The sequence below is a fragment of the Nilaparvata lugens genome, chromosome 4 (assembly GCF_014356525.2).
Source record: "Nilaparvata lugens isolate BPH chromosome 4, ASM1435652v1, whole genome shotgun sequence".
Taxonomy (NCBI): Eukaryota; Metazoa; Arthropoda; class Insecta; order Hemiptera; family Delphacidae; genus Nilaparvata; species Nilaparvata lugens.
In genome coordinates, this window is record NC_052507.1 from 16,534,741 (window position 1) to 16,553,869 (window position 19,129).

At 34.0% G+C, this 19,129-nt stretch overlaps 1 protein-coding gene across 1 annotated transcript; it reads left to right on the plus strand.

Moving 5' to 3' along the window:
• The first annotated feature begins 21 nt into the window (after positions 1-21).
• On the plus strand, positions 22-7,924 carry LOC111047612 (DNA mismatch repair protein Mlh3). Its single transcript, XM_039426763.1, has 3 exons — positions 22-219; positions 5,614-5,758; positions 7,113-7,924. Exons 1-3 carry the CDS (start codon positions 97-99, stop codon positions 7,250-7,252), a joined length of 408 nt encoding a protein of 135 aa, XP_039282697.1. The 5' UTR covers positions 22-96; the 3' UTR covers positions 7,253-7,924.
• Positions 7,925-19,129: the final 11,205 nt, after the last annotated feature.

Here is a 19,129-nt window from a genome sequence, read left to right on the forward strand (position 1 = left end):
CATTTTCCTGTTCACGCAGGCTATAGAAGTCACGATGGTGGCTTCCTCAGTTCGGATTTGGTGTCTCCCATAAGTGTTACAGTCGATCACAATCACATGAAGATCATTGAAGAATTCATCGCCAAATTCGAATTTATCGGATTAAAATTCAAAATTCTTAATAATACGCTAACTGTGACAAGTGTACCGAAATGTCTGTTGAAAAGAGCCGAGAAGGAGGTAAGTAATCTATAAATACAGAGTCTTTACTAATAAATATTCCAGTTTCAACTTTTATAATATGTGTTACGGTCCATTAAATCTATTGGTATGAATAAAGCTGCGTTTACACCAAAGTTATTGACATAATGTTTATTTCTCCGTCCTTATAGATTCTATTAGATTGAACATAACTTAACATACACATGATGAACATATGTGTTTGTCAAGTTTCGTTCAATCTAATAGAATCTATAAGGACGGAAAAATTAACATTTTGTTAATAACTTTGGTGTAAACGCACCTTTAGGCTACATGTCAAATGTAAGAGCAACTCTATGCTGTTTTATGCTAACAGTACAACTCTGCTAACAGTTTTATCAAGAATTGTATGTAGCTAGATTCCACATATCAGTATCAGTGTATGTGCCTGGTACAGTGAAAATATTATCCCATTTAGTTATAATGGGACTTTTCTCAATCAACTCGACCAAGCGAGTATGAATTGTCTCATTAAAACTCTTGCAAATAATATTTTCACTGTAGCTGACGCATGCACTGATACTAATATGTGACAATCTAGCTTGAACGTTCAACCAATAGTACTCTGGAAGTTGCATTATTATCGGAGAAAAGTATCCAATCTGCAATCAAAAGATGAAAGCCTAGAGTAGCTCCTTGGCCTGATTATATTCCTTCCTTCATTGTTAAGGGTTGTGGTGAGCTATTAATAAGACCGTTGAAATATTTATTTGACCTGTCACTGAGAAATGGAGTCTTTCCAAGTAGAGTAGATGGAAGGTCTCAAAGATAATACCAATCTTCAAGTCTGGCAGGAGAGATGACATCATGAACTATAGACCAATCAGTATATTGTCTGTCTTTGCTAAGGTTTATGAGAGGGCTCTTTATGATGAGATTCTATGGTATTCACCAGGGGTCTCCAACCTTTTTTAAACAAGAGCCACATTGTTAATTCTTGGGAGGCTTAGAGGGCCAATAACAAGGATGTAAGTGGAATTTGACTTGTGAGGACACACACGACGGGGGATTTGGGGCGTGTAAAATTATTATATTTCCATTAAAATGATATGAGGAGTTTTAAGTAGGTTCAATTAAAACAAGGGAAACAAACAAATTCATTTCATTTTAATACAAAGTCCAATTTATTGAGTTTAAAAAGGTCACGGGAAAACTTGAAAATGCATGAATTTAGCAAGTTCAAGTTCAAAAATGTGTATACATAATATTTTTTCGAAAAATCTGTTGCAATATATGTTGCGGCTCTTGGCGGGCCGGATAAAAACTATTCGCGGGCCGAATGTGGCCCGCGGGCCGTAGGTTGGAGAGCCCTGGTATTCACGACCAATACTGTCTGAAAATCAGCATTTTTTTCTTCCTGGAAGATCTGTTGTAACAAATTTATTGGAGTTTACAGTATCTGCCTCCAATGTACTTGATGCTGGTGGAGAAATGGATGTGATCTATACTGATTCTAGTAAAGCCTTTGACCGTGTTAATCATTGTATATTGTTGAAGAGGCTGTCACAGCTAGGATTTAGTAGTGCTTTGGTTGATTTATTCAGAAGTTACCTGTTTCAAAGAAAAAAATTTTGTAACTGTTCAAGGAAGGGTTTCTCATGCTTATTTCAGTAAGTCTGGTGTCCTCCAGAGTAGCAATCTGGGGCCCCTTTTGTTCTTGCTATTAATAAATGAGTTACCACTTCAGATACCCAACTCCAAGTGCTTGATATTCGCTGACGATATGAAGATCTACAAAGAGGTGAGAGGATTGGATGATTGCTATTCCTTGCAGGCTGATGTTGACAGAGTTGCATTGTGGTGCCATGTCAATAAGCTTGATATCAATGTAAAAAAATGTAAATGTATGACTTTCTCCAGAAAGGTTAACCCAACTCGTTATCCCTACTCAATCAATGGTGTGTGCTTGGAGAGGGTAACAATGTGTAAGGATCTTGGTATTGTATTCAGTTGTACATTGTCCTTTTCAGCACATGTTGATACCATCATTGGCAGAGCGAATAAGCTACTGGGCTTTGTTCTATGCTCAATTGTAGGCCTATTCTTTTTATAACTTATTAGATAAGTTAGATTAGTTTTTATTCTGTATTTATTACTTATGCTCAGATTACTTTCAATTACTTATGCTTTCCTCATACTTTCCTCATACATTTCTTATTTATTTGTGAATTGCATGTACTGTATCTCTCATTTTTATTTCTTTTAGTAACTTACTTTATTCGATTGTAAATGGTAGTGAAGACTGTTTTGGGCTTAATGCCTGTAGTCTTTTTTTGTTCTGTAATAAATAAATAAATATGACTTCACAAATCTCAATAGGCTATATTGTGACCAGCTGCTGCAATTATAGGATCGTGTCCTGATCTCTCTCTGAAGACCGTGATGTATTATGAACATGGATTGAAAAATTATGCTCAAATTAATTAAAATAGTAACAGCTATGGATCGATACACTGGGCACAGCGTATGTGCCGTTCCGAGCGGTACAACACAAAACAGTCAAATGGCACACATCAAGACCATAGTCATATAAAACTGCTTTCTAAAATATTGATGAGTGTGTTTTCAGTTTGTCTTGTTTTCATATTTCCAGTTTACTGTTCACTCTCTCTGAGTAGCTTTTCACTTATTGTTATTTCAATCTTTTTACCATTAAGGTCGATTTCTAACCTTACAACAAGTAAGAAATGGGATAGCCTACTTTGCTTGAGTGGTCGTAGATAAAATAGTGTATACAACAGTTTTATAAGGTCTTATTGTGTTCAATCCTGCTCCTTAATCCGGCGAGGTCAATTGGTAGCGTAGACACGTAATGTAAAGATAGTGTTTTGATGAAGCCACGAATGCAGAATTTGTATGTGGCTAGGTCAGGAGTACGTGGAGGCCATCCTTAGCAAGGCCTGTCATTCTGACCCTTAAGCATCTTATAGACGATGAAAGTAGAGATGGCAAGTGAATAGCGACCAGTGTTTTTTCATTATGTCACCTCTTAACGACCCCTCTTAGAAAAAGAAATATTTTGCCTCTTATCGAAATTTGATTGATTAATTGACTGAACGATCTCTCGGCCGTGTGTTGATGAAAAGGATATTATTTTATATACTTTTCAGATAATCGACAATTATTTGTTGAAATACCGCCGATTTATTAAGTTATATCACAATATTAAGGTGCGTACACATTTACGCGCCGCGAACATGAGCAATTCACTTTTAATCAGCTGATGCCAAGCTTTTTATATATGTATCTTACCGTTTCTGTAAAAATACAGATATAATCAGCTGATTAAAAGTGAATTGCTCATGTTCGCGGCGCGTATATCTGTACGCACCTTTATACTTTCGTTATTCAAATTGCATTCAATCTTCATTCTCATTGATTAATTTTTCATACATTGTCAAATTTGTTGAATAATTAGCCATAGGCCTTCTGTCATTTTATGTAATAGTACTTTACTTAACAAGTCCGGTAACGATAATTTACCGCATAAGTATGATTGTTTCTGCCCGAAACGTAGTTGAGGGCAGAATTATCATACGAATGCGGTAAATACGTTACCGTACAAGTTATGTACAATATTTTTTGTCATACTTATATGAGAAAGAATAATATTGCTAAGAAACAGAAATCATGACCTGCTGCTGCTCGAGCTACTGCATTCTATAAAACATGACCTAGCCCGTAGCGCCTAGTTCATAACAGACAGACCCTTCGAGCTCAAATAAAATAATAAAGGCTCAAATTATAAGATTTCAGATGAGTTCTCATAACTTGAAACTCCTTGAATGAGTTCTTTAATATTTGAGTTAGTATATTAATTACTCAGATGTTATTAGGACTCAGTAGAGTCCTAACATACTCGACTGTAAAGAGAACATGATGATCTCTTTAGTATGCTGTAATGAAAATCACATGTTTTCTTGTTCTGTAAACAGCTGTTTACCGGCTTGATTTAATGCATGGAAAACAGCTGCAATTGAGTAAGTATCACAAAAATTATTGTATGTCAGTAGATATTGTAACACACATAGTCTGAATAAAGAACTCTAATCTAAATTTCTAAATAAAACATCAGTCTGGATGGAATCTGATTGAAATGACGAAATAAAATTCTCCAGTCACCAGTTGTAAATTGCCATCTTAACTGTCCCTGTCTATAAGCCGCTTTACAGACTATTCCAACCAATTCTATCTGATTACAATGTATTCTGTCCGTACATGCGCACTGTTGCCAAAAAATATAACGGTTTGAGTTGCTTTTTCTCTTGATGTAACATTTTCAACTGTAAGTCTAATGTTACAAATATTATAAGTTAAAAATGTGGTATTCATTTGTAAATACCCTGCACTTCAGAGAACATAATCTGAATATTCTGTGTAATAGGCTATCATTGAAGAGACTTGAAATATTGTCAAAAATTTGGCTATCCAAGTCACAGGACCCAATAATGTTTTAAAAAATATTAATATTTCCAATGAATTTCAAAAATGAAAAATCACAAATTGTAGTCGAGCAGAATAAATTTTATTAACTGTTTACTGGGTTCTGTTCCATAGAAGTTTTGTAATTCGGAAACAGATGATATGTCTACAATACGGCTTATCGAGGTGATTATGCTATCAAGCAACATTGTTTATTATACACGTAAGATTATATCTGTAGTTATAGTTGAATTATAGGCATAAAACACTGTTAGATATAAAACTGTTCACGCAACCTAGATTGAACGCACTCTAGATATTAAAGATTTTGTTCACTATTACATTTGACTTTCCCTATTTTTTACTATTTGTAGTATTGGCCACATATAAATTATCGAGTATTTTTGACATACTATCATAGAGAAACAATAGCATAAGTAGATATCCCATGGTATAGGGTGTTCATGTCGTAACTTTGTCTGTTTTCTTAAGCCGATAGTCCACGTAGTTCTTCCCCATACAGCTATGTGACACTGGCAGTCTCTCATATTGTGCCGTTCATACAATCTCACCCAGCCAAACCTTAAAAATCTACAATAATCGACAGTAATCGGCTTGAGATAACAGTAAAAGTTGCGACATAAATGCCCTATACCATGGGATATCTACTTACGCTATTATTTCTCTATGATAGTATGTAGAAATTTGTGTTTTTCCGGGATTTTGAGGTCTCTGTTTTTTTTATATATTATGCCCACACAATACACTTTCTATTCAGAACACCGTCAATCTTGTCTGATTTGCAAAAACAAAATGTTGAAATTGAAAAAAAAAATGAAATCGGTTTTAATAATGCTAATAATTAATTATCTTCAACTTTCATGCAGAAATAAAATTTAAAATATGTTAATTAACTTGTTCTTCATAAAAACGTATTCTGTTCTGTTTCAGTCATCATTGCAGTGTAAAGAACTATTAGAGCAAGGCATCAAAAATCTTCTACACGAACAGATTGAGACTCTGTTGAAAACCGGAGGTGTCGTTCAATCAAAACCAGTCACATTGACTTCTATAATCGCTTATGAAGCGTGCAGAGGTGAATAGTTATACCTATTATCGTTGAACCAAGTACATATTACATCTCTGACAATCAAAATATCTATAAATTTGTTTTATTCGTATAGGGCTACTTAATACTTGATTAATTGAAATACTAGTATTTTTTTTATTTGTGTCCGTAAATAACCTATTATGCATTTTTGTTTTGAAAAAAGAAAAATGAGCACTAGTTAATAAGTTCATAAGTTTGGTCGGTGCCTAGCTCAGCTCCTTTGAGTTTACTATTTTATTATTTACTTTAAATTGATATTTCATGTGAATACTAATTATTATGAGAGAAGAAGGATGACTTATGTCTGCCTTCTTAACACCCTTGAAAATTTATTCATCATTTCAAATTCTATGATTTTCCCCTTCATTACTTTTGAAAATTTATTCAACTCAAACTATACTGAATTAGAATAAGAGATATCAAGTTGGTCGTACACCTATCACTTATTATCAACAATTCGTTTTTTTTTCAATATTTTTTTCAAAGTTTAGTGCTATATTTCAAGTCGTTTCAAAACTTCTTTAGAAAGCAAGATCCTTCAAGCAAATTTCCAGCTGAAAAAGATTCAACAAAATTGTATTGAATAATAATTTCCGTATACATAAAGACAAACATACACAGCAACAGACAGACTTAGGGTTTATCACATTGGATGTGTATATGGGCAATTACACACTTGGTTATCCATGACCAAGCGCGCAGATGAAAACCAAACTATGGAAAGAGCAATAGGGACACACACTCACACTGAACGCTTGCACTTACTGGTTGCGTTCAGTCTGAGCAGCTGCAGACAAGTCACAACGTGTTTCAATGACTCTTTCTAGATTCTGTTCTTCGGCTCAAACATATCTGACGGGTGCACTTGTATATATACGCATTCAATGTGATCATAACTCTATGCAGATAGTCGGGAAAAAATAAACGTCTGCATTCAGATATCAGCAGACATAACAGACAGGCGGACGTATGTGTGCGTTGCCACATTCGAATACCTGGGGATGGATTCTTTCTCCTTCTGACATCATACGTCCGTCTGATGATGTGTGTGTTTGCCTAAAAGGTACTTTACTAATTGGCTCTTGACTTCCTCGAAGTCAAGTGTTAGTGTTGTTGGAGTCAAGGCTTTTGTCAATCGTGTTAAAGACAAGGCTTCATGAGTGTTATGAGTATTCGTGTACAAAATCATTAATTTGTATATCACGTACCGGTACATTATTAAATTTTCGAAAACTACAGCTTTATCAATAATTCATTTGTTGATAATCTTTTTGCAATTTACTTCTAGTTTCCCTAATTAATTGAATGCCCTTTCTCAACCATTTTATGATTTTTACAGGTGCAATAAAATTTGGAGATGCTATTTCATTAACGACAGCTCAGTGTCTGCTGAAGAAACTATCGCAGTGTAGAGCGCCTTATCAATGTGCACATGGCAGACCTGTTTTGGCACCTATTATTGAACTGCCCACAACTTGAAAACTAAATCTATGAGGTATTATGTACTGTATTTCTAATTATCATTTATCAATTCATGTTCGTCAATTTAATGTTCATTTATCTGAGGTAATACTTGTATTAAGTTTAAACATACTATTAAAATATTTTTATTTTCTACTAGAATTATCAGGGGAATGTGATGATATTTATACAATTTTTCTTCGTACAATAGAGGGGATTTTGTTACTGCACGATTTGTCTTTGTTATTCAAAGATGAACGTGTACCGGTATCTTTGTATACACCTTTTTGTAAGAAGACACAACTTGTTACTCGATTCATTCTATTTACAAGTAGGTGATTAATTATTTTCTAACGTACTTGATTCATATTTGTGAGTAATTTATAATTACTCAAGTTCTATTTGTATACTTTTTACTGTCAAGATTAGTATTTTATTTTGTTTATCTTGCAATATTATTTGTTTATCAGATTGCTTCATGACTTCTTAATGAAAATTCATTGTCAGGACGTCAGGACCTATTCAAGGTTGAGTAAAATTGCTTTGATTTTGTTCTCTATGATGAAACTTTTGTCAATAATTCTATTAAAGATACGACTTGTATTTTTTAGTAAATAAGACTGGTTACTCTACTTTAATGGCATTGCAAAATTGCTGATTCATCAAGAGTAAAAAGAATCCCATTCTTTAATGCCAAAAATCAAGCTTGCACTTGTATACATATCATATTTCACATAATATATGCATTCAATGTGATCACACCCTTAGGTTGTCAGTGACTTGATTTATTATGTCTCTTCTGTATAATACGACTTCCAATAATGCTTTATCAACTTATTTGCATTAAAATGAATCAAATTGGTAGTTAAAATATAATTAAATTTTACGGTATGGATATTATTGATGTATGTTTGATTCTTAATATATAGAGAAGCCAAACAGTCTATAATCTTAATTTTCTGGCTGTCTGGATGAAATCTCTAATTATAAAAATATTTCTCAAAAAGTATCAATAATACTGTATCTTCCTACTTTAGTTTCTGTTTGAACCTAATTCATTAACCTAGAACCTAATTCATTGAATATGAGATTCTCTAAAGATTTAGATTTAATGTTATAAAGTGACAAAAATATGTAAATCTCTATAACAATAGGTAGAGTCGTCTCTCTCACAGTAAGACCCGTATTACATTGGACCAGGCTGAGTCGCCAGTAGAACAGTAGAGAGACACCATTGGTGTCCGTGTGTAAAGATTTTTGGGACAGCAATGAGACACCAGTAATGGTGGTCGAGCTGGCGACCGGAGTGGGACACCAACCGGCCACCAAAATGACCGCTATAAAAATTCTTATAGTTAATAGTTCAGATTGGTTAATCGTCGCGACTAGCTTGAACATTTGGTGTCCCAGTGTAATACGAACCTCAACCTAATTTTCTCTCATAATACATCAACAAGATTGATATAAATATTAAATTCATTGAATTTTTGCTTGCTCCAATCATGCTTCCAAAATTGATCATTGTAATTAGATGACAGTATAATATTAGATTAAGGCCCACCGCAAAGTAGACCCACGCTAATCAACGAAAAGCAACCCACGCTGTGGGATGTTTTGTAAACCATTGCTAGGCTTCTCTAGACATCTGTGTAATACATGCAATGGATAATCCACTTGTCAGCTGATTTATTATGATTAATTCTATAGCAATGGTTTACAAAACATCCCACGGCGTGGGTTGCTTTTCGTGGATTAGCATGGGTCTACTTTGAGGCGGGCCAAAGGCTCTATCATATTATACAGTATTAGGTAACTACTATCATTGACTGGACGATGTAACCACAACAAGAAATAATTACTCTCTGTTATAAACAAATATTTTATTAAAATCAAAAACATCAAACTACCTGAACCGAATTCGTGGAATGGTAGGCCATTTAAAGTGCTTTCAAATTATTTTTAAACAACATGATTTGGATTCGTTCTACAAAATGGTTAATAAATAATTTATTATTGGCATGGCGTTTTGCATAAGTGTTTGGGGTACATGAAACTTTTATACAAATATAGCATATACATTATAAAGTTATGATATCTGCGGAATTATTATACTAATAGAACAATAATTGGTGACGTTTTACAATAATTCATTATTTTTCGTGATTACATCAAAAATTTTAGTTTAGAATATGGGACAAATAATACATCTTATGTCAATAGTAACCTGGCTAATGAAATAGGAATTCTAGTTTTGAAATCCGCTTCACGTACTTTATTCATCACGAATAAAATATCTCAAATGAAATACTGTTAATCTAGTTAGAATTGTCTTTAGAACAGTTAAGATACAAGAAGTAATGGATATATTTATTTCGTCTCACTGTGGTATGATAATTTATACTCTAAAATATTTCAATTATAATTACAACAACTTTTCACGGTTCAAAATATTTTACAAAATATCATATTGCTGAAGAAGGTTCAGATCACATTAACTTACACACGCTTATCAACTATTTATTACAATTTTTTCATTATTACAAATTATAACTACTTGTAGGCTTTACTCTGGTCGAACACTGGGTCTGAATCCAATTAATAGAACTCTCGGAAACGAATATACATATAGACAATAATTCAAACATCTTTATATTCTTTTTAATATTTAACGAGGTTTCAACTACATTTTTATAAATAGATTTCTTGGAAATCAATCTTAAGTAGATACGAGTGAATATATTTCTATGCTCTGCCTTATATAAGTCAGTACATCCTATTAACAATACTTTTCATGTGGATGAATATAATAATCTTATCACAATGTCTTCAATCTTCTGCTTGATCCATTGCATTTCAACAGATATTAAACAATTTTAATGGCCGGGACACACATATCCGCACCGAGCCCGTGCCGCGGCACGGCCGAGTGACGGACGTACTACGGCGAGTGAGAAAACAACTGCTTTCAAACATATAGGGACACATACTACCGCACCGCGTCAGCACCGTCACCGTGTTTGTTGCCCGAGCCGTGCCCGCGCCGTCACCGACTAGTTCAGTTTACTTTTTGACGGAGACGGTGCGGGCTCGTGTAACATGGAGAGTGAGAAACTAATTGAAGAGATACGGAATTTTCCAGTTTTGTACGATCAAAGTAATATGGTTGAGCGGAAAAACAAGTTGCACCAAAAGAGAAAGTATATCCAAGTAATAAGTTAAGCCAAAGGGATAATAGACATAATATAATAAATTATAAAATAAACAACAAAAAGTATAAAATAAGGAACCCGTGACTGTGTCTTGAATTTTAAATTTCAAACTTATTACGTTTAGATACATAGGGCAGAAGATAACAATTTTATTGCTGATATATATTCACGATACATGACTGATTGTGGTATTGCTATGCACCGAAATATATACCAGCATTATGATTCTCATCTTCTGTGTCTACAGGTAATTAGTTTAAAATTGAAAAATATAAATTTAAATTGGATGTAACAATCTTTAATAGTGTTATATTATTAACAATAGTTTAACACATTCAGAAATCAGAGCACAGTAGCACTACAGAACTGAGACACTGCTGCCGCTCGGCTGTCGCACGGATATGTGTGTTCTCCTACCATCATCACCGTGTCGCGGACGTAGCTCGGCCGTACCTCGGCTCGGGTTCTGTGCGGTTATATATGTCCCGAGCTTTACTGGTCGGTCTTCTTCTAGTTGAAGATACAATAAAGTGGAAATAACTTTCATGTAGATACAATATTTTTATAAGGAAATTATTTTCAGTGTTCAATTCAATTATAAGAAACACGAATGAAGACTATGTCTAATTTATGTTAGATACATTTTACTTAGCTGCAATTTGTATTTATCTCTTTTCTGTATAGGGCTACTTGTAATATAAATATAAAGAAAAATAAAAATCTCAGTACCCTTTTTGAAATATTTTATCACAACATGTTTCATATCACTTACATGTTTCATTTACTTCATATCAATTGAAAATGGCATCATTGTCCGAAACATGTTGTGATAAAATATTTCAAAAAGGGTACTGAGATTTTTATTTTTCTTTATATTCTGCAATTTGTAATTTAATAGAACGAATTCTTGAAAACAAAGAAAAAACTGCTTTTGATTGTGTAACATACTGTTTTTACAAATACTCTACTGATTTGTTACTATAAACTGATGTATTTCCACAGCACAAACCTAAAATTCTAATCAGTTTTCTGTTTGAAAAATGGTTGACTTTTTATTGGATCAGATAGGACGCGATACAGCCGCTATCAATGATATTAATAACGTATTATCCTAATATTGTTCGCCATATAGGCGAACAATATTTCCAGTGTGATAGTCTATAATTCCATAATAAGGGATTATTCACCAGCTCAAATAACATTTTAAAATCTAAATTTGCTAACAAAAGACTGTCAAATTTTAATCATGATTGAATACCACGATAACCAATCAGAAAAGACGGTTTGAAAATAAGGCTTCTCTGATTGGCTCTCGTGGTATCTAATCACGATTAAAATTTGACGAGCTCTTGTGCTAGATAGGTTCTTATATGATTCAAGCGACAGAGTGATAAGTTGTTTGATCACAAGGCACCCTTGCCCTGCAACAAGCTCACAACCATCTAGAACAATAACGCTTTCTAATTCAATACTGTTGTTGGTCATGTACAATTATCCATATAACACTTGAAGTTTTTTCTACAAAAAACGTATTTCTTATAGTAGAAAACTACAAAATATTCTGTTTTTATCTCAATAATAGCACAATTGCAGCTAAGAAAATGTAGTTCAATGCACGCACAGCCAGATATCAGTGAAACGATTCAATAATATTATATTATCTACAGCATAAATAATAAGCGTAGAAAGAGGTCCGAGGTAATGGCCTTGACGAGTGTTTTTATGCCGAGGTTTCACCTTGCAGTAGGGGTGTGGATGCTGTTACATTGTCGTTAGAATTTTTCGTGGCACTGTTTAACGCAGTCTTAATGTTGCTGATATTGTTCAAGTGTTTGGCAGAGTTATTTACAACAGTGGGGGAGGTGAGAGCGGGAGGGGGGGAAGCGGGGTTATGCTGTGTGCTATTGGCTGTTTGCTGTACTGCCTGTTTCCTCTCACCAAGTAGCCAGTACGTCACCATTACGCCTTTGCCCTGTAAAATTCGAAAAAAAATGAATTTATTCACTCCGTATAAAAAATCACCAAACAAACAGAAAGCATTCCCTAGTGGCTTAATTTGGGAAAGGAACAGTTTTGGGCTTTAAGCCTGTTGTTCCTTTCCCAATCATCATTCATAGTTGAAAATGATATTGTATGTACCAATGTATGAATAAACTCTTGTTCAAACTATCAACTGAAACACATTATAATAAATACGACCGTTTAATAACTGATTAAATGGGTTTATAGTTAGGAGACTCCCCAACAAGAATACTTCGAATATTCTTTCCAAAGAATGGACATTGATATGTCCAAAGCTCCGCCAATTTATGTAGATGCATAACAATATTATCTATTTTATCTATAGTTATTACAAATTGTTTTTTTTTCATATTATATACAGCTCAATAATTATTTTCTTAATTTATATTTTGTAAATTCATCCATAATTTTGCTGTATTGTAAGCTATTGTATATAAGTGTGTATAAGCCAGTATATATTGTAATCTACATAAAAGTAGTCAATCAAACAATCAACTTTGGAGAAAGCGACCCTAAGGCCGATATGTACCATCTCGGTTAGAGTGGAGATAGATCGGCTGTTTGTTTAAACCTAGAAAGAAACACATTATAATAACTAAACCTTCATGTAATTGTGCATTAGTGTTGAACGTTTATGGTGCATATGACCCTAAGATGAAAAGTGGAGTAGAATGGACATAGTACATAATTCCAATTCCAAACAATTACTGAAGAGCACAGCTGAGAAATAGAGAAATGAATTAGGTGGGAAAAATCATGTCATTTCAAGTTTTCACCATGACTTCGTCAGGTGATTATCAAAGTTTTGTCACAAACATTTTAAAAAAGTAAGGATAATGTAGTGGCGGCTCAGTAGGTTTTCTTGGCGATTTGATTTGACTTGTCATGACCAGAGACTATTTATGTAAACTACTTCACAAAAATCGGAAATTCATTATTACATTGTGTACTCCCTGGTCATTACAGGGTTTCCAATTTATCATCAAGAAATGGATTACTAGTGTAGATAGTGGTAGATGTATCCCGAGCTTAATATGGACAAGACGAGCTGCACTTTCTAAATAACCAGCTCCAGGACACCTGAAAAGGTTGTTGCAGTGAAAACCCTGTTATAATGAGTAGATTATTTGGCCTGCAAATAACTTTGCGTTGCCACCTTTAAAGAAGGTTTCTTTGACTTGACCTTGATGCCCAACTGACTATATGGCATCGTGACAACTTGAAGTAGCATTAATGCCCCCACCCAATACCACAAGTCGCCCTGCGCTATGTTGCATGAGGCTAAAAAGGAGGACCCGAGTGCTTTTCATCCTCCTTAGCCACTTTCATATTTTTGTCAATTCTAGGTATAAACTGTTCATATTCACGCCACTTTCTAGAAGTTGAAACTTAGCTTTCAAGCATGTAGGAGTTTTTCTTCTCGGTACAGCCCTCTAAATTAAATTGGTGACTCATGCTCCATACATAGGCTATTGGGAGGTTATCCACGGGACTTTCTTCTTGTTCCTCGTCTTGGACAAAGATTTGAGTGATGTAGAGATTGATATGCTGACAAACAGTTCGTGGAGGTGCACAAAGTGTTTAGCAAATTTTCGTAAACAGCGTTGCTCTAGCGTAGACCTAACACCTGTGAAAAATTTAAATTCGGTTTCCTCTGGGCCTACTACTAATAATCCTAGGGATTCGTTAGATAGTGTTTTGAATAAATTCAAAGAGGAGATTCTGGCAGGTCAGAATAAACTTCAAGAATCACTCAATTCTTGTCATGGAAAACTCGATTCCAGTTCAGCGATGTTGGCCAAGCAGGAGGAGTTGATAAAGAATCAGCAAAAAATCATTGAATCATTGCAGGCTGAAAATGGGACACTCAGGAAGAAGTTAAGTGTTGTGACAATGAAGCTGGACGATTTAGAGCAGTATGGACGTCGTAATACTGTTGAGCTTCACGGTATTCCTTCGGCTCCTGACGAAGATATAATCGGACTGGTGGTGAAAACATGTGAGGCCGTCGGCATGCATGTTACAGCTGATGCGATCGACGCCTGTCACCGGCTGCCAGTGAGGGGACCTCGCAAAGCGACACCACCTATCATTGCCAAATTTGTGAGGCGTACTGACACGCATGCAATATTACAGGGTCGCAAAGTGGTAAAGGGTCTTTCTACAAGACATATTGGACTGCAAGGTGAGCAACGACAAATTTATATAAATCTATCATTAACTGCTCAACGTAGAAAGCTCTTTGCTGAAGCTAGGAATCTCCAGAGACAATTTCAATACAAGTATGTTTGGGTGGATAAATCCGGTTCAATAAAAATCAGAGTAGTACCTGATGGACGTATTTTTTCTATTAATTCAGAAGAGGACCTCAAAGCTTTACCTATCACTGCTCAATGCTAGATTACTCTAACTGTGGTTGTTTCTCTCAAAATTTTTGTTCACTTAATTTCTTACTTCATACTGATAAATTTTTGTTATTTTTGCTCTTCTCTCTCTTTCTCAAACCATTTCATTGGTGACGGTTACTTTTATTTCAATTGTTTATTTACTGTTAAAGCTTAAAATACAGTGTGAGGTTACTTACTCATTTTAGAGTGATCTTATTTTACATTAATTTATGAAGTGCTCATTTATTGTTTATTATAGTGAACTTTATGATATGTTCGATGTGCTGTCGAAAATGTTTGGAATCTTAATTTTTCTCACGGAATTTCATTATTCATTTTTTGTTCTGAATTACTTTTTATAGCTATATCTAGGTTTGTTTTTTCACATTGAGCTATGTATTTATTGTATTGAGCTATGATTTGTTTTGTTCCATATTTTATATAAAGGGATATGATTAATGAGTTGGGTTGAATGTTTTCTCTCTCAAGTGGAATCTGATTATATTGTTATATTATTATCTCTATCAGTACTCTTTTTTTTTCTCAATACAATAAAGGATGCATAGAAAACATATTCTTGCAGAATGAGGTATCATAATGAACTTTATAATCCACCGGATGTGTTATCGGAAATGTGTAGATTCTTAATTCTTTTCACGTTTCTTTTCCTTCGCTTTTTATTTGATTAAATTTCACTATTTATTTTTTTAAATTACTTTTTACAGTTTTATCAATATTTCTGTTTTTTTTTCTACATAATCAGCTTTGATCATTTTGTACCGTGCCAGATTTTATTTATAGGGGTGTGATTAATGAGTTGTGTTTTTTCTCTCTCGAGTCAAATCTATCTACATTGTTATTTGGATTATTACACTTTTTTTCAATACGAATAAGGATGTATAGAAAACATATTTTTGCTAAATGAGATTTTATATACTATGCTTATATGAGTATATTTCACTTTCTGAATAACCAACTCTCAAATACTTTTCTGTTTGATATTCCTTCTATCTTTTGAGTTAGTCGTACAAAATTGTTATAGAACTGTACCGTATTCCGATATTCTTATCGGCAGATAAGCTGCCGGTTGGATTGGAAGTAAATCTTTCGTTTTCTGTGAATGGATAGAATCATGTTTTTCAAGTTAAATTTAACTTACATCCATGAACGATCAAAGAGTTTTTCAAATGTCCGTTTTATTTTCTATCTAATATAATTTTTGCGGCTGAGGATGGCTGTAATAATATCATACTTATATATTTGTCTTTCATTTCTATCTTAGTCTTTTTCTGGGGTATCAATACTCATTTATTTATTTATTTATTTTTATTTATCCTATGTCATGCATTTCTTGTTTGTCTGTGTACTACCAGAATGTCAGGGGACTTCGTACTAAGACCTTAAATCTTCATGAATCTCTTTTGATTGCTAATTATGATTTGATAGTTTTGACTGAGACCTGGCTGCATAGCGGCATACTCACTCAGTTGTGAAATTTTTGATGATCGCTACACTGTCTATCGGAGTGATTGGGGAGGGGGTGATGGTCGTCAGAGGGGAGGTGGAGTGCTAATCGCAGTGAGAAAATCATTGCAGTCTGAGCTTTGTAGTGAGCTTTGCGAGAATAATAATAATTCAAAGGGAAGGTCATTATAAAGAGTTATATAATACCATATTATAGAGAAACCCGGTATATTAATTCATAAAATCTATCTATTCTTATTCTACCAATACAGTACTAGGCTATTTTCGAGTACGGTAGTTCTATTAGAAAATTCCAGCTTTTAGTAAAGAGGAGTCTCTTCAGAAAGAGGGAATTCACCATTCTTCGAAATACAGAAAGAAAGAAAGAAATATTTATTGCCAAAATCATTAAACACAACTTTACAAATGTGAAAAATATAAAAATTTCCATATACAATACATTACAAAAACTTAAAATTAAAATATTTTCCATTTAAACATCGATTATAATATTATCATTGGCGTTACCAGCAAAACTAAATAGTTTGAGCGATGGCAACGAGTAATCAGTCGGCTATAATTAGTGGCTTGAGATTCAGTCGAAAATAGAAAAAATATAATAAAGAAAAAAGAAACATATGGAATGTATGAAAAACTAGAAAAAAAATAATAAAATTTCAATCCGAAAAGAAGAAGTACTAAGAGTGAAATACTAAGAGAGTAGAAAAACTAGAATGAATTCATAATAATTTAAAAACTCAAAAGAAAAAGAGATGATTCATGTAATTATTAATCTACAATTCACTGTACATATGTAATTATAGTAACATTTAGTAACATAATGTAATTCATTTGTAGCATATATGCAATTCCTTTTGTAAGCAAAAAGAGGAAAACAATACAATACAGTACACATGACACAAAAAATAAAACTTAAACTCAGAGAGAGAAAATTAATCTGGGAGTATAGCCCTACTAATAATAAATTCAGAGGAACTGAGGAAGACAGTATATGTACATCAAATTAAATATTTTAGGTATAATATCTTCTGTCTTTATCCAGCTTTCAATTTTTAATTTAAGTGCTTTTGTAGGTTTTCCTGCAATGAAATGTTCTGGCATAAAATTAATAAGCTTTTTTGTTGTATAGTTGAATTGTCTTCTGCATATAGTTAGATCTGTTCGAGGAACAAAGCATCTATTTACTGATCTAAAACTATAATTTGTTGAATGAGGTGTAAAAAGATTTATATGGTTGCTGATATATTTAACAAGATTTCTGATATACAGTTGCCTAACTGACAGAACTCCGAACTCCATAAAAAGTTGCTGGCTAGGGTACCTTCTATGCACTCCTAGTGCTGCCTTGAGTATACTCTTTTGAATAATATTTAGTATTTAACTAAATCATGTTAGATGACTTTTAGATGAGAGATTATCATGATTGAAAAATCTGGTGTGGTACACTCACACAACTTTCCTTGCTCATTGAACTTATTCTTAGAAACGAGAATAATTTAGGGGAATAACTTAATGACGATTGGCGGGAACATAATTATTTGAAACTACGATAAGACTACTCTATATCTATATATAAAAGCGAAATGGCACTCACTGACTGACTGACTGACTGACTCACTCACTCACTCACTCGCATAACTAAAAATCTACCGGACCAAAAACGTTCAAATTTGGTAGGTATGTTCAGTTGGCCCTTTAGAGGCGCACTAAGAAATCTTTTGGCAATATTTTAACCCTAAGGGTTTAAAGTTCGTCTTTTAGCATGTATATTCTTCTTCTCCCAATCTCTTAATAATAATTATTAAGAGATTGGGAAAGAGATTATAATTATTATAATTGAAATTTCCATATCATATGTTACTATAGAACTATAATCTAGATAGAGTACCTCTTCGAAACAGTTGTTAACTGGCAACTAAATTAATAATTTTGTCAGGTTGGCATTAAGTTGAGTTGACTTTGTTAGGTTGGCACCAAGTTGAAGATTTAAAAGCATTTATCGCGGAAAAATTGATTGGGCACTGCTACTTCAATCCTGGGAATATTATATTACTAGCAGTCAGGCTCGCTTCGCTCACCATATCCGTTTAGCCAGACGTTTAGTCTGGACCCCCGACTGGATTGTCCTAACATGATAAAAATGCAGGCGAGCGAAGCGAGCCTGCTAATCTCATCCTTCGGGGGTCCAGGGGGCGGAGCCCCCTGGCTAGACGGATATGGCGAGCGAAGCGAGCCTGACGGCTAGTGTTTATATATAATAATTGTTTGCAGAGTACTTTTTCCTTTGAGTTGATTTTTTAAAAGTCGTCAAAACAGCTGTTCTACAGATGAAATATCTGGACTATGTGTTCTTTTTACAAAGACCTTAAAGAGATGCATCTTTAAGGTCTTTGTCTTTTTATAAACTGCTCTACCTACTTACCTCATGCACGAGAAGGAGGTTGCAAAGTCCATTTCTCAAGGATGGGGTGGACCCCCTATTAGTTTCCCAGGAAAAAGACTCATGCCAGTTGATAGAGCTGATAAATAACTATACAGGGTATGAATTTAAAAAAAAATCGGTCAAGTCATTTTTGAGAAAATCGTGAAAAACATGTTTTTTTTAGTAATTATCCACAGTTTTTCCTCAAGAATAAATATTACGGAGCTCCTGCAATTTCCCCAGAAATGAGACTCATGTCAGTTGATAGGGCTTATAAATAGCTATCTATGGTATAAATTTGAAGAAAATCGTTAGAGCCGTTTTCGAGAAAACCGTGAAAAGCATGGTCTTTAAATAGCTATAATGGGAA

Excerpts from the sequence above, each read along its gene's own strand:
- LOC111047612 (XM_039426763.1), top strand. The coding sequence starts at position 97 with ATGAAGATCATTGAAGAATTCATCGCCAAATTCGAATTTATCGGATTA. Across the intron at positions 220-5,613 it reads TGAAAAGAGCCGAGAAGGAG|TCATCATTGCAGTGTAAAGA; the intron begins GTAAGTAATCTA and ends GTTCTGTTTCAG. Across the intron at positions 5,759-7,112 it reads CGCTTATGAAGCGTGCAGAG|GTGCAATAAAATTTGGAGAT; the intron begins GTGAATAGTTAT and ends TGATTTTTACAG.